Source organism: Octopus sinensis, linkage group LG8, assembly GCF_006345805.1.
Source record: "Octopus sinensis linkage group LG8, ASM634580v1, whole genome shotgun sequence".
Classification (NCBI taxonomy): Eukaryota; Metazoa; Mollusca; class Cephalopoda; order Octopoda; family Octopodidae; genus Octopus; species Octopus sinensis.
In genome coordinates, this window is record NC_043004.1 from 79,023,003 (window position 1) to 79,038,002 (window position 15,000).

The following is a 15,000-nucleotide window of genomic DNA, read 5'->3' on the forward strand; positions in this document are numbered from 1 at the left end:
TGTGTGTCGTGTGGTTGTGTGTGTGTAATTATTACACTATGCCTGAGCGAAATCATAATCTATCTTTCCTCTCTTTCTCTCTTTCTCTCTCTCTCTCTCTCTCTCTCTCTCTCTTATATATATATATATATATATATGTATTATGTATGTATGCATGTATGTATATATGTATGTATAGAGTGATAAATAGAATGATTAATTGATTAGTAGATATATATATATATATATGTAGATATATATATATATATATATATATTATAATATATATATATATATATAATATATAGAAATGGGAAGACAACAAAGAATGAATGAGACCTCGATATTATGTAAATAGAGGAATTTATCAGTAAAATAATATGTGACAATTATTCGGTTGCCAAAATAAAACTCCGAGTTTTGGATTCGGGGCGGAAATCTGCTCCGGCATTTCGTCAGTTATTAAGACAAACAAAAATGCCATGAAAATGACCGTTAAACAAAGGGAAATTACTATGAATGTATGTATGCTGGTGTTGTATAAATGTTAGCTTATTCTTCTCCAGTGTATTATTAACTTCCTTCCGATGAAACGTTGGTGAAAGGGATGAATTTTACCGTTGTGGATTTTAGAAGGTGATCGTGAAAATCTCGGGAAGACTCCTAGATCAGAAGAGGGGAAGTAGTAAGAGACATCGGCGTCATTAAGATGGTTTTATTTAACCGATTATAAGTTTATGTATTAGAGAAGTGTTGTTGTTGTTGACGACGAGATGATGATGATGATGAGGATGGTGATCATGATCATGATCATAATGATGATGACGAAGACGACGACGACAAAAAAGGATGAGGACGCTGACGCTGACGGCGACGCCGACGGTGATGATAATAATGACGACGACAGTAATAATGAAAACGACTACGAGAACGACAACAATGATGATGATGATGATGATGGTGATGATGATAATAATGATGATGATGATGATGATGATGATGATGACGAAGTTTAGCTGTAGCTCAACCCTAATCGATCAAACTTATGCTAGTAGGCTTTCCACTGTGACCCGTCTTTTTTTCTTTTCTATATTCACAATTACACTATCCAATAAACTCTTTCTTTTCAAAGATTGCAGGGAGTGAAATGGAGGAGTTTTGACTCCTAGTTCTAGCAACTTAAACAACCCCCTCATTGGTTCGTATTTAGTGTTAGTTTGTGAATAAGTGTTTCTAAAAAGAAATAACATTTAAAAATACCTTTGTTTTATTAAAGAAATGTATCACGTCTATGCCTTTTCTTCATAAACGAACCGAAAGGCTTACTTACACTAAAAAACGAAACCAACTTAGTGTTTGGGGATTCTCTGGAATATAAAACGTTACCACGGTAACCGCAGCTGGTTTTACAATATGGAAGCTATCAACCTCACAGAAACATTCATTTCAGAAAGTGAGTGATTGTGGCGACTTCGCTGAATGTTGTTTATGAATCACCCCTTCGCTACTGATAGATATGTGCGTGTTGGTATATTTCTTGGTGTGTATATATATATATATATAATATATATATATATATATATATATATAAATATATTTACGTATTTTATAAACCATGAGTTTATCTATGGTATCTGTATTGGCTACACTATCTCAGTAGGATTTATTTCTGTATGTATACTTACGTATACACATGCATGCATAGATACAAGCGTACATGTATGCGTATTATGTATATGTGTGAGTTCTCTTTTGTGTATATACGTATGCTAGTATGAATATGTATATATATATATATATATATATTATATATATAAAATATTTACGTATTTTATAAACCATGAGTTTATCTTGGTATCTGTATTGGCTACACTATCTCAGTAGGATTATTTCTGTATGTATACTTACGTATACACATGCATGCATAATACAAGCGTACATGTATGCGTATTATGTATTGTGTGAGTTCTCCTTGTGTGTAATATACGTATGCTAGTATGAATTATGTAATATTATTATATATATATATATATATATATATATGTGTGGGTGTGTGTGTGTGTGTGTGTGTGTGTGTAATGGCTGTATAGTTTGTATCCTTTAATATATGTTCCCGCTCTCAGTGTTATAGCTGCTAAGTAACGCAGATTGCAAAGCTATTAAATACAATTTTATTTGTCACAGTCATTTCAGCTAACTTATTCAGTGTATCCTCCGCAAATATTCGTACACGTATAAGCCATTTTTTTCTCCGCTGTTGTGATTATCCTTTATCTATTCCTGGTTTCTCACAGCCGTAATAAACCCCATTTACATTAAACGGTTTACTTATACTGAAGGAAAAACGAGACATAATGCATACAAGCCAATGTAAACGTTGTTTGCTGATGCAGAATTGGATGGTAATGAAGATAACCAACGAGAATGAAGTGCATAACCTTGACATTTAGAAATGCCGCTCTGACTCAATTTTTTTTCAAACTCAGCAAATATGTAGATAACAGGAAATGATTTTATCACTGCTAAATAAATCTGAGGATATACCAGAATAAAGCTGTTAAGGGTACTTGCATGTTGTTGTTCTTGTTGTTGTTGTTGTTGTTGTTGATGTTGTTGTTTTCTTTTTCATTCATATCGGATTCATAGCTCTACATTCCGTATGTGTTAAGGAAAAGCAACGTAGATTTAGGACGGTAATTGAGTTATTAAGAAGTTTCGAAATTTGTTTGTTTGTTTTTTTTTTGTTTTCGAAAATATCTTGAGAATATTGGTGACATACATTTTAGATATTTTAATAAATTATGTTTTCGCACATATTTACTCGACTTCTGGCCTAGCAGTTTGGATGTTGCGTTCACGCTTGCAAAATCCTTATTTTGAGGCCCGGATCGTGTTTTTGATGTTGCGTTGTGTTCTTGGCGAAACCACTTCAGTTTTCACGTCACTCCGCGATCACTTCGACACCTGACGTGCGGCACATTGAGCACCTGCATTGTCGTTTCGACTGAGGGAACGAGCTGATGTGCAGCGCAAACATTTGATCAGGTTAAACAAATCATCTGTGCAGGCTTTTTAAGAATAATTTGCAGAACCCTCAACTAACTTTTAGGACTGAAGAGTCCATTATTCTATTTTGGTTAGTTGGGTGTTATACTGTATCACGAAATATTTCAAATAAGAATATTTTCGTGTTTATGGTGGTAGAGATATCTTCAAACGGTGTAAAATTTCGACTTGTTCTTTGAATTAATTTTGATACCAGAGAATTGAACAGTTTGTTTGCTCTTCTTTTGCAGCTTTTCACGAAGTCATGGCATAAACTTCACTTTTCTGTCGGGACAGAAAACGTGGAAATGTATATAGATTGCAAACTTGTGGAATCATTAACGGTTGGAGACCAGCGTGGTAAAATAGATTCGACGGGTGAAATTGTTCTAGGGACCCAAGAACCAGGAGACAGAACTGTTGCGGTAAGTCCATTTAAATAATTAAAACTGTTGTTAATTGGTCGCCAAATTAAGACATAAATGTGTGTATTGGGACGACTCTTTCACATTCTCATGGAAAAACCCTTGAGAGTTTTATATTCATTTTCACTTAATTTTGCTTCCTCTCTTTTTCTCCCTTTACCACCCTCCCTACTTCTCTCTCCCTCTCTAATTCTCCACATCCTTCTCTCTTTCTCTCTCTCTCTCTCTCTCTCTCTCTCTCTGTTTCTCAAATTTCTACACTGACTGAAACCCGCCTCTCAATTTCGTCTGCATCAAAGTCCTTTAGAAGAAATCTCTAATTCAACAAATACGATAAATCGATTTCAGTGAATTATTACCTCATACATCCAGGATAATTAAATCAATAATCTATACAAAATTCATTAACACATTGAACTCATAAGTGTATATTAATCTATACTAATATATTGTAGACATTAATATACTAAATTCATTACTCTATGCTAATCTGTATTAATGTATTGAATTCATTATTTACATTAATGCGTATTAATATCTTAAACTCAGAAATCCGTATTGATTTATAGTTATTAAACTCATTAATCTATCTAACAACCCATCTATCTATCTATCTATCTGTCGACGAGGAGTACCTGACCCGCCTGTTCGGGACGACTTTCGGGCCAGGGCCCATGGACAACTTCCAGAGATCCCTGGCCTGGCAGTGCTACGAGAAGCGCTACCCGTTCGGGTAAAGCTCTACAGACACGGCTCGAGAAACACGGGGCCGACCTGCCCGAGATGCGGTCAGAGCGACGAAACCGTTCTGCACGCACTCGTTCAGTGTCCAACAATTCCGACCTGTGGGCTTATGTCGAACAAACTGCTGTCACGTGTGGGACGAGTCGGTTTATCAGCTGAGTCTATCGTCATATTGTCACGCCTCCTTCCTTCAAACACGGAAGGAAGAGCTATTTTCATCATCCTTGTGGCTATGGCGAAAGAATGTATCTGGTGGGACGCGTCTGAAGGATTGGAGACAAACACTTTCCTCTCTGGTCAATCTCTCATCAACTTCTTCAAGTACCACTTGAAAAGGAAAGTGACGAGTAGAGAGGAAGTTTTGTCTAGCGATGTTTTAAAAAAGATGGGTGAATGTAGCAAGAATGGCACGTATGAATGACGAAGCCACTTGAGATAGTCCTATGAACCCAGAAATCGAAAACAGAGGTTGCTTATTTGCAAAAAAAAAAAAAAAAAAAAAAAAGAATATAAAATGTGACTCATGACCGAGTTACCGTGGTTTTTCCGCAGGCTTTTTCTTTCCACGGGTAAACCTCACCTGTCCTCCCCTTTACACTTCATATTGAATTTCTGTGATAACGATCCCTATTGATCATTTTTTTCTCTCCCCCCCGACTTTTTTTTTTTTTTTTTTTTTTTAACCCCCCTTATTTTGTCCTCTTTCTCTCCTTTACGATCCCTTTTGATCGAACCTTCCCCTTCCCTTTTTTTTTTTTTTTTTAATACCTTCAAAAGAAAAGCTCTACCTTGTAATTTGTTCTATCTGTGTGCAGCCCTGTGTGGCTAATAAAGAAATATATCTATCTATCTATCTATCTATCTAAGCTCTACATGCACGACTCGAGAAACACGAGGCCGACCTGCTCGAGATGCGGTCAGAGCGAAGAAATCGTTCTGCACGCACTCGTGCAGTGTCCAACAATTTCCGACCTGTGGGCTTATGTCGAAAGACTGCTGTCACTTGTGGGACGAGTCGGTTTATCAGCCGAGTCTGTCGTCAATATTTTCACGCCTCCTTCCTTCAAATGGGAAGGAAGAGCTATTTTCATCATTCTTGTGGCTATGGCGAAAGAATGTATCTGGTGAACGCGTCTGAAAGGATTGGAGACAAACACTTTCCTCTCTGGTCAATCTCTCATCAACTTCTTCAAGTATCACTTGAAAAGGAAAGTGAGAGTAGAGAGACAAGTTTTGTCTAGCGAATGTTTCATAAAAAGATGGGTGAATGTAGCAAGGATGAATGAGGAATCCACTTTGAGCATAATCCTACGAACCCGGAAAAAATTAAAATAGAGGGTTACCTACTTGCAAACAAATGTGGTAACATGTAACATTATTGACCGAGGTTACCGTGGTCTTTTCCGTAGGCTTTTCTTTCCACGGATAAACCCTATCTGCTTCCCCCTTTACACTTTACATCATGACATTTCTGTGATACACGATCCATATTGATTGTTTTTTTCTTTTTCTTTTTTCCTTTTCCTTTTTTTCTTTCCCTTTTACGATCCCTTTTGATCGAAAACCTACCCCACTTTTTTTTCTCTCCAAAAAGAAATGCTCTACTTTGTAATTTGTCCCGTCTGTGTGCAGCCCTGTGTGGCTAATAAAGAAACATATCTATCTATCTATTTATCTATCTATCTATCTATCTATCTATCTATCTATCTATCTATCTCTCTCTCTCTATGTATATATATATATATATATACACATACATATACATACACATACATACATACATACATACATACATACATACATACATACATACATACATACATACATACATACATATGTGTATACATATGCACACACATGCACACCGACACACACACACACACAACACACGCACAAATAAACAAAAAGAATGCAGCTCCGATAACGGACAGAGTTAACAACCTTTGAAGATGTTGCAAGAAGCAACGAAAATTTTAGAAGAAAATAAATAAATAAATAAGTAAATGAATGGAAATTGAACCGGTGAGTGTGTTAATTAATAAGGCATTTAAACAGAGTGACTCCCCTCACCCAGACACGACAAAATGTGCTACACTACACGAATTTTCACGCATAAAGAAACTTGCAAACCGAATATAAAAACGATATATATATATATAAAACTCAACTTGTGCGTCTGTGTGTTTAACTCCCCGGCACATCTCCTCCTAGCCAGCAAATCGTAGAACCACCAAAAATGGGTCACTTAAAGTTTAGGCGAATGAAAATTGAACTGTGCTATTTCTGTTCCGAAATTCATCTCGCAAGTGCAAAAATCGATAATGTGTTTGTTTAGGCCTTATCCCGTGCATTGAATAGTGAACTTTACTCAGTCAGCTGTTTGGCGTGAACTGTGTTCACCACGCGTGCAAGCATGCGTAAATTGCCTGAAAAATAAAAAATCAAGATATAAAAACGAATCGCCGTAAACATTGTAGAAATTCGGCAAAGAAATGAATTTTCGGGATGTAGCCTGGAGGGTTTTTTCGTATTAATCGTTTGGACTTTGTGAACACATACCAATTGTTTTCATAACATTTTTAACCCTTTGAATTAAGTGTGACCATTTTCCGTTGAGTCTGCAGTTTGAATCACTTTAACCAAATTTTAGCAGGCCGGATTTTTGATCATCACGATACATCGCCAGCGACTCCCTGAAACTTTCCCCTGAAATCCCCGTTGAGAAATCTATATATATAAAACTCAACTTGTGTATATGTGTGTGTGTGTGTGTGTGTGTGTGTGTGTGGTGTGTGTGTGTGTGTGTGTGTGTGTGTGTGTGTATCTGTGTATGTGTTTAACTTTTGGATCTACCAAGTTTCATTATTAAGGATGGAAAGTCGTGTGTAGCAAATCTATATATATAAACCTGAAGTTGTCTGTGTGTGGCAGGTTTGGTAGCCTTAAACTAACACTATCTCCTTCGAGACGCTGCAGCGCAAGTTGATCAAAATTGAGAGTATGATAGAAGAAGGCTTGCTCTTCCTTCTGTAGAAGATAAAATTCAAATCGGACCATGTTAACACCAAAAATTATTTACATCAAAAAGGTGCTTTTTTTCTATGAAAATCCCTATTTTTTACGATTTTTGACTGCTGTGTCACCATTTTTCGGTGTATTTCAACTGGAAAAATGTTCACTTGAAGAGAATAAGTTGCATAATGGAAATTTTTTACTTTTCAAAAATTCCAATTCTAAAGGGTCGAAACAAACCCAAGCAACACCGGGTGATACTGCTAGTATATATATAAGATCAGCAAGATTTAGATTCAGATGAATATGGTACTTAAGTCTAGGGCACCAGAATTTTGTATGGTATTATCCATATAAATCAAATGGGATGATTATAATCAAAATAAGCAATAAGTATATCCAAGGTGGAGTAGTACAATTGTTTCATGCTACTTCATTTTATTAAACACTGTAAGTATTACAGTGCTCGACATTTTAAAACTGATGTAATACTTACAGTTTTTAATAAAATGAAGTAGCATGAAACAATTGTACTAATCTACCTCGGATATACTTGTTGCTTATTTTGATTTTATATATATATATATATATATATATATGTGTGTGTGTGTGTGTGTGTGTGTGTGTGTGTGGTGTGTGTGTGTATTCAAAGGGCAAGACCACTAGGTAGTCGGCCGTATGCTACAAATAGATCATCAACGATCAAACTACAAAGAAAAGAATGTTCTCTAGAAGAAAATTCAGCGGACACCAGAACAATATATATATATATATATATACATGCATACATACATGCATACATACATACATACATGAATGCATGCATACATACATACATACATACATACATACATATACATACATACATACATACATATACATATATATACATACATACATACATACATACATACATACATACATACATACATATATATGTGTGTGTCTGTGTGTGTGTTAAACTCATTAATCCATACTAATCTATGTATATTAAAGTTTTAAACTCAATGATTCATATTTATCAAGCAGTGATCAAATCCCAGAAGTAGTCTAATATCCAAACAGACAGAAATATTAGAATCTGTTTCCTATGAACGGAAAATCTTGAATATATTATGTAACATGCGGGATATTTTAACATAATTCGGTGAATGCCTCATCACACATGTCTTAACCATTTAGGACTTCCTTTTAATTGAGGTCGCCATCTTTTTTATTGCACATTTTAGCTGTAAGTAAGTTTACATAAATAAACGGTCTTCATTTTGCTTATATTCAGGTTAGCATCCAATCACATTCCGCCCTCTCTACACACGCATACATGCGTGCATACCTGCATACGCATACACACACATACACAAACGCACGCACGCACACACACACACACACACACACAACACACACACACACCCATACAAACACACAAACACACAGATATTCGTTCTTCAATTTATAATTATATACTTAAATGTACACTTTAGATATTGTTAGATCTATTTCTATATTTTAAACCTCCTTGCTTTTCAGGTATCAAATATTTAAATATGTGACCTTTCTTTTAATTTAGTTTGATCTTCAATGGATGGTTTTACACTGTGATTACCGAAAAGCTGCCAGAGAGACCTGTAGTGAGATTCCAAAGGTAAAAATATAGCCATCATTATCGTTACATTTTATTGTTTACTGTCAGTTTTTTGTTGTTTAAAATCGTTTGTTAATTTTTGTTTGGATTTAATTTCTAGTATTTGTGATCGTTTTCAATATTCATTGTCTATGTTTTAATGTCATGTGTTATAGTAACGACCAAAGAAATTGCAAAACTTTTAAGTTGCTTTCAGCTGTAGAATAAAATTAAATGCTTTGTTCATAAAATGATTTCCTCGCTTCCTAAATATTTATTTTTCTCGCTGCATTGTCATAATTTCCAAGATAATATTTAATTTTGCTACTTAAAATTTTAATTCATCTCTATCATTAAAGATTTTTAACGACTCAACAAAACAGGAGAGCCATTTTATGGAGTGGTTTACCAAATTTTCGAAAGGTTTTCATTTTTGTTTAAGTTATATAATTGTTCTCTATTGAATGACATATTTTTCAATATAATTTTAGACATCTTGATCAAGATATATACCTTAAGATATATACCTCAAGATATATACCTTAAGACGATTACAAGACAAAATTCGTCAAGCCACATTAAGATAATGTAGAATGATATAAATCTCCTTTTTTTTCTTTTATATTATTTTTCTTAACGGAGGATTTGAAATTACTGGATCCTTTGAATTGCTGCAAATTTGCAGTTAGAAAACCGTAAAGTATGGAAATTTTTCATGGCTACAAGCATGAGTAGATTTGAGAAGAAAGACAGCCTAATGCTTGGATAAAATACAATAGATGTGAATCAATATGAAAGCTGACCTTTATAAGATGAGTTTTAATATAATTATCACAGAAACTTAAGTTGTGACTTAGTTGCTATTGATATAATAGTAACCAAGTCCAAAAAAATTATAAGCTTGCGGTGGGCTGCTTGCGGTGGCTGTGTATGTAGTTTTGTTTGCTAACTTGTTCTTTCTCTTAACCGCTACGTTGTTTAAATCACGTCGGCCATGACTGAGTTGACTGACTGCATAATAAAAGGTATTCTGGACGTAAGCATCTGGTTATCTTTTTTGTATATCAAAGCTTACATTGCCTAGTGTTGCCTATTAATTTAAAGCAGTAATGTTTGGTTATTATTTCTATCAGATCGAGTGACCTCGTGGAGTCTCTTCCAAAAACCTGTCTCCATTCTGGAATAAAATACGACTAGATGCTGCGATGCTTCATTATATACTTGCACTATGACCCGGCGCTGTCGGGTCTAGTGCTAGTCAAGCATATTTAGTCTTTCATGAAAATCTCTCTCTCTTGTCATTCACTTGGTCTAACTCGTTAATTATTCCCTGCATTTCTCAAATCAAGAAAGCGTGCAGGTTTGAAAGCCAAAACACATGATAACGCGTCTTTGCAAAACACAAAAGTGCGCAGTCATACAGACTGTCTGCAAATGCGCACGCGCATCCAACTGTCAGGTGTAAAATTATCACCGTCCAATCAAAAAACAGACATTTTTGCCATTTATAGATATAGAGATTTTAAGCAAACGTTTAGAAATTCTCTGGGAAATCCAGAAATTCGGGACAGTTCCGGTCCTAAATTGGATAAATTGGTCTGGTACAGTATTGAGGTGTGATACATAACAAAGGGAGGGAAATGCAGAGTTTTACAGAGTTATTTCCCTTGATATTGTTTAATATCTTTAGATTAAACTCCTGGATTAAGTGAGTTACGTCCCTTGTATTAAAGACTTTTGTTACCTGAAACATAAGGGGTCGGTTCATCGATTTTTTTTAATGACTTTCAGGGGTAACTGGGAAATGAAAAGATCTTCACAACCACCCTTGGACGGTTTTGAATGACCATAGAAAGTGAGAGACCTCTAGCTGAAAAATTGTGGATTTGTATAAAGGACACACACACACACATTCACAGATATTTTGCCGTTTATATATATAGAGAGGCTATTGGATATTTTTATTTCATTTTATATTACTTAGTTATTTTGGAACTAATATATTTTGAAACAGGAGAAAAAGGAAAACACGTTTTGTATGCAATTTTAAAAGTCAAGGGTAAATGGGATCTCTGTAAATGAGATCGGAGATGGTAAAGGCCCTATTTTTGTTACTTTGGTAAAAAATGATACCTGCAAGAACTCCAGCTCTCACTCGTTTCTTTGCTTTCTGAAAAGAGAAAAAAATAAGAATGACAGATGTTGTCATCAATATGGCACTGTGTATATATGGAAGCGTAAAAAGAAATTTGTGATACGTATGTGTGTGTGTGCGTGTGTGTGTGTGTGTGTGTGTGTGCGTGTGCGTGTGTGGTGTGGTGTGTGTGTGTGTGTGTGTGTGTGTGTGTGGAGAGAGAGTCAATGACTGAGAAAAAATACCGGCTTTTTATGTAATCGCCGATGTTGTTGTTTCATAGACCAGACCAACGTTGATCGAGCAGACCTATAATAATCGAAAGTGTTCCGACAGTGGCCACCTCATCGATTTCAGACACTGTATGCAGAATCACATTATTCCTTCATTTTGGTATTGGTTTGTTCCCTTGAGAGCTTGATGCCATTAATATTCCTCTTGTAATGTTTCAAGTTGATACCTGTAAGAAAAAGAACAGGGAAGGAGAGACAGTTGCAGAGGGATGGCATTCTGAGAGGGAAGGATTGAGCGTAGTGGTTTGTGTGAGGCTTGAATGTGGGGAGTACGCATATTAATGGAGAATGGAGAGAAAAAACAAATGAGTTGTGAGTTCCTAAATGGAGGATGACTCGAGACCAGTCATTGCCGAAATTCAGAGGCCTTTATAATTGCAGTAGAACGGCACTGAGAGGTGAGAGCATATCTGTGAGCCAAGTGCCAGTGTGTGTTAGCGAGAGGTTTCCTGCAAGTCAATCGAGTGGATTTCCTCTGGATACACTACATGATGTCTGTATGCAAAACAGCGACACCGTCTCCATTGTGGGTCTCACTTATAGAAGATTACTATTTGTTGAGGGATTAAGTATTTTAGAAAATATAATATGGTTTGTCTACTATTTCAAGAGAGAGGGGGCATTAAGCGATTCTTTATCGACATGTAATATCATAAAGATCTGTTTAAAAGAATAAAACTTTGGGTCAGGATGTTCAGAGCCAAGAGAAATTTTCAAAGAAGATTCTATTTAGAAATATCTTCAAAATTATGTTTCTGAAAACGAATCCCTTATCATTGAAATTAATTTGGCAATAATTTTACTTCAGTTAACTTTTCATTTTGTGGAGGCGCGTGCTTAGTGGTTAGGATGTCAGCATCATGGTCGTAAGATTGTGGTTTCGATTCCTGGACCGGGCGACACGTTGTGTTCTTGAGCAAAGCACTTCATTTCACGTTGCTCCAGTCCACTCAGCTGGCATAAATTATTAACGCTGCGATGGACTGGCGTCCCGTCCAGCTTGGGAACACATACGCCATGGAAACCGGGAGACCGGGCCCATGAGCCTGGCTAGGCTTTAAAAGGGGACATTATTATTATTATTTAATTTTTCATTTGACATGTTTAAAAACAACGCATTAATATGTGAATATCCGAAATATTTGATTTCCTTTTGTCGTCGGTCAGATATTTACTATTCACAATTGCATATTTATCAATTTATCTATCTGAACAAAAACATGGTTAAATTTAGTGTGTAGAGTGCTATAAAGCTAATTAGAAATAATTAAATTAAACGTTAATTAATTTGTAATATTATCTTTGCAACTTAAGGATTCAACTCCAGATTCGTTTTAGTATTTTTATACCTCATCAGCGAGGTGTAAGCTTCAATATATTTACCGAAATTGTGGTAGAAGAAACAAGTGACGGCACACAATTGTACGCTAACTGTTGAAGAAGATAAATTCAACGACAATAAAATGCTAAATTTAATTAGGTTTGAATATTCCGAATACTATGTTGTAAAAATGAAATAAGTTTTACTAAAATCAATCAGCAATGAAGTTACGTCTGTAAACTGTAGTACGTATAATTGTTTATATTCTGTCGTATTCGTATAAGTGCCTTTGTGTCTAGACACATGTTCATATATATGTATGTGAGTGTTTGCGTATACGACGTTTAGCTGTATTTTTGTCTTCACTGGTGTATATTACTCGATTGTGCGGAGTTCGTATCGTTAACGATACGTTTAAGTGCCCATATCTAAGTTATCTAATTTGAAATGCTATCTAATGCTACTTACTTGTGCCTCATGTTTGTGTATGTAAATTTTGAGTGTTCTGGTTTTGATGTTTGTGCTAGTGTTTGTGTTCATGATCATGGATTTATATTTCAGTTACCCGAGGGTAGACGGTAAGTTATCGAAGTGGAATTTATGGGGAAGTAGGTAACGACAATGACGTTCAGAAATGGAATGGAGGCGACTGTGAATTGTTAAAGTGAATTTCTTAAAGTGAGGTCAACCGTGATCTGTTAAAATGGTGGGAGGCAATGACGAATTACCAAAGTTGAATTGTTAATAATATACTCAAACGGGAGGTAATTGAATTTTCACAGGGAGTGAGTGTGTCAACTATGAATCTCTACTGAAACAAAGGTTCCTGAAGAATTACCAAAAAACGATAGGCTTTCGTTTTTGAATTTGAGTTTGTGGCTTATTTTTTTCTTTCAGCACTTCACGATGAGTACCAGATATAGCTTATCTACCAGATATAGCTTATCTGAGACGCGTCCAGCTAAATGTATTGTACTTCGTTTTGATTCTCGCGGTTTTCTCCTCAAATCTCTTCGCATCCAACAAAATAAGTACCAGTAAGAGACTAAGGTGGATCCGTATATTCGTTTTCAAGGAACCAATGCATATACCTAATGTTGGTACTGTTAACTGGAAGGTGTACAGTTGTCCTTCTAGATGGAACGTTAGGCTTTTTTTTCTTATCGCTGGAAGAATTGAAATCAGTCCTACAAGATAATAATTCAATCTCAAATATTTAGAATTCGGTGGATTTTGACACTGCAATTGAGAGTGAAGTATATGCACCACGGACGCAGGCAGCGTTCGTCAAAAGATATCAGCTACCTTTTTGAATCTGCCAGCCAAATTCTCAACATTGTAATCCTCTTCCTGTATTAAAATGCTGCTCTGTCTAGTCAAAAGGAACCAATATTTCCATTGTCTTTGATGAAGACAATAATTCAGAGGAAAGCTTTTATTTTTCTTGGTGAACTAAGTCCATGATCCTCTGCAAAAATAATTTTGCATTCTACGTCACGAAGACCCTTGAGAGCTATCAAACTTCAGCAACCTTCTCGGCTTTATAAATTTCTGGCCGTTATTTCGTATTAGAAACCAATATACGAACTGTACAATTCTGAACTAATCACTCTTTTTTCATCACCAATTTAACCCTAATCACATTTTGCAGAAAACTTCGTAGAAATCCTTTCACTTCGCGGCTAAACAGTTGCGCTTAGTCTGTATGGAACGTAGATAGATTCGTAGTTTCGCCTGCACATTTTTCTTACCATCGAATTTAACCAGCTTAAAGTTGAAATCTATTTATTTCCACCTAACTCTGTTATTCCAGAATCAAACAAACGTTGGAATAAAAATATTATTTCAAAAAACATTGCACAGCTAATATTTTTAGTGGCATGTTTATGGCGGAGAGAGCCATTTAAATAACGTTACTACCGTCACCTACAAAGGCAATGCGCGCAAGCAAAAAAGGATATTTTTCAACACTTCACTCTTCGGTAACAAACATAATTTCCTGCAATATTTTTTCTTGAACTCTATTTGTGTCTACAGTCAGAAGATGTGGATGAGGATGAGGATGAGGAGGAGGAGGAGGAGGAGGAGGAGACTGATAAAGAGGAGGTGAGTGGGGATGTTTCATTTTGTCCGTATTATATTACTCAGAATAATACCAGCTGATCAATAACTGGAGTGGGTTATTAATGCTGGTCAGGTTGACCTTGCACATCCTTTTTTTTTATTTATTTATTATTATTATATAGTAATAACAATAATAGATTTTATAAACGACGTCAGTAAATGACTCAACTAGCTTGAAATGTGCTCCAAAGAAATGTAATTCTCTAGATACCAAACGCAGTGGAAACGTAACACAATATAGACTATTAGGAGTTTAATCTAAGCAATAATAGCATTTAAGAAAAAAAACAATAAATAATAAA

At 35.6% G+C, this 15,000-nt stretch overlaps 1 protein-coding gene across 1 annotated transcript in view; it reads left to right on the forward strand.

The window, feature by feature from the left end:
• Nucleotides 1-15,000, forward strand: part of LOC115214859 (collagen alpha-1(XXII) chain) — a 257,647-nt gene that overhangs the window by 36,932 nt on the left and 205,715 nt on the right. The window contains exons 5-7 of the mRNA XM_036505510.1: nt 3,276-3,449; nt 8,773-8,847; nt 14,612-14,680. Of these exons, the coding sequence (XP_036361403.1) occupies nt 3,276-3,449; nt 8,773-8,847; nt 14,612-14,680 (318 nt within the window). The remainder of the gene's footprint in view (nt 1-3,275; nt 3,450-8,772; nt 8,848-14,611; nt 14,681-15,000) is intronic.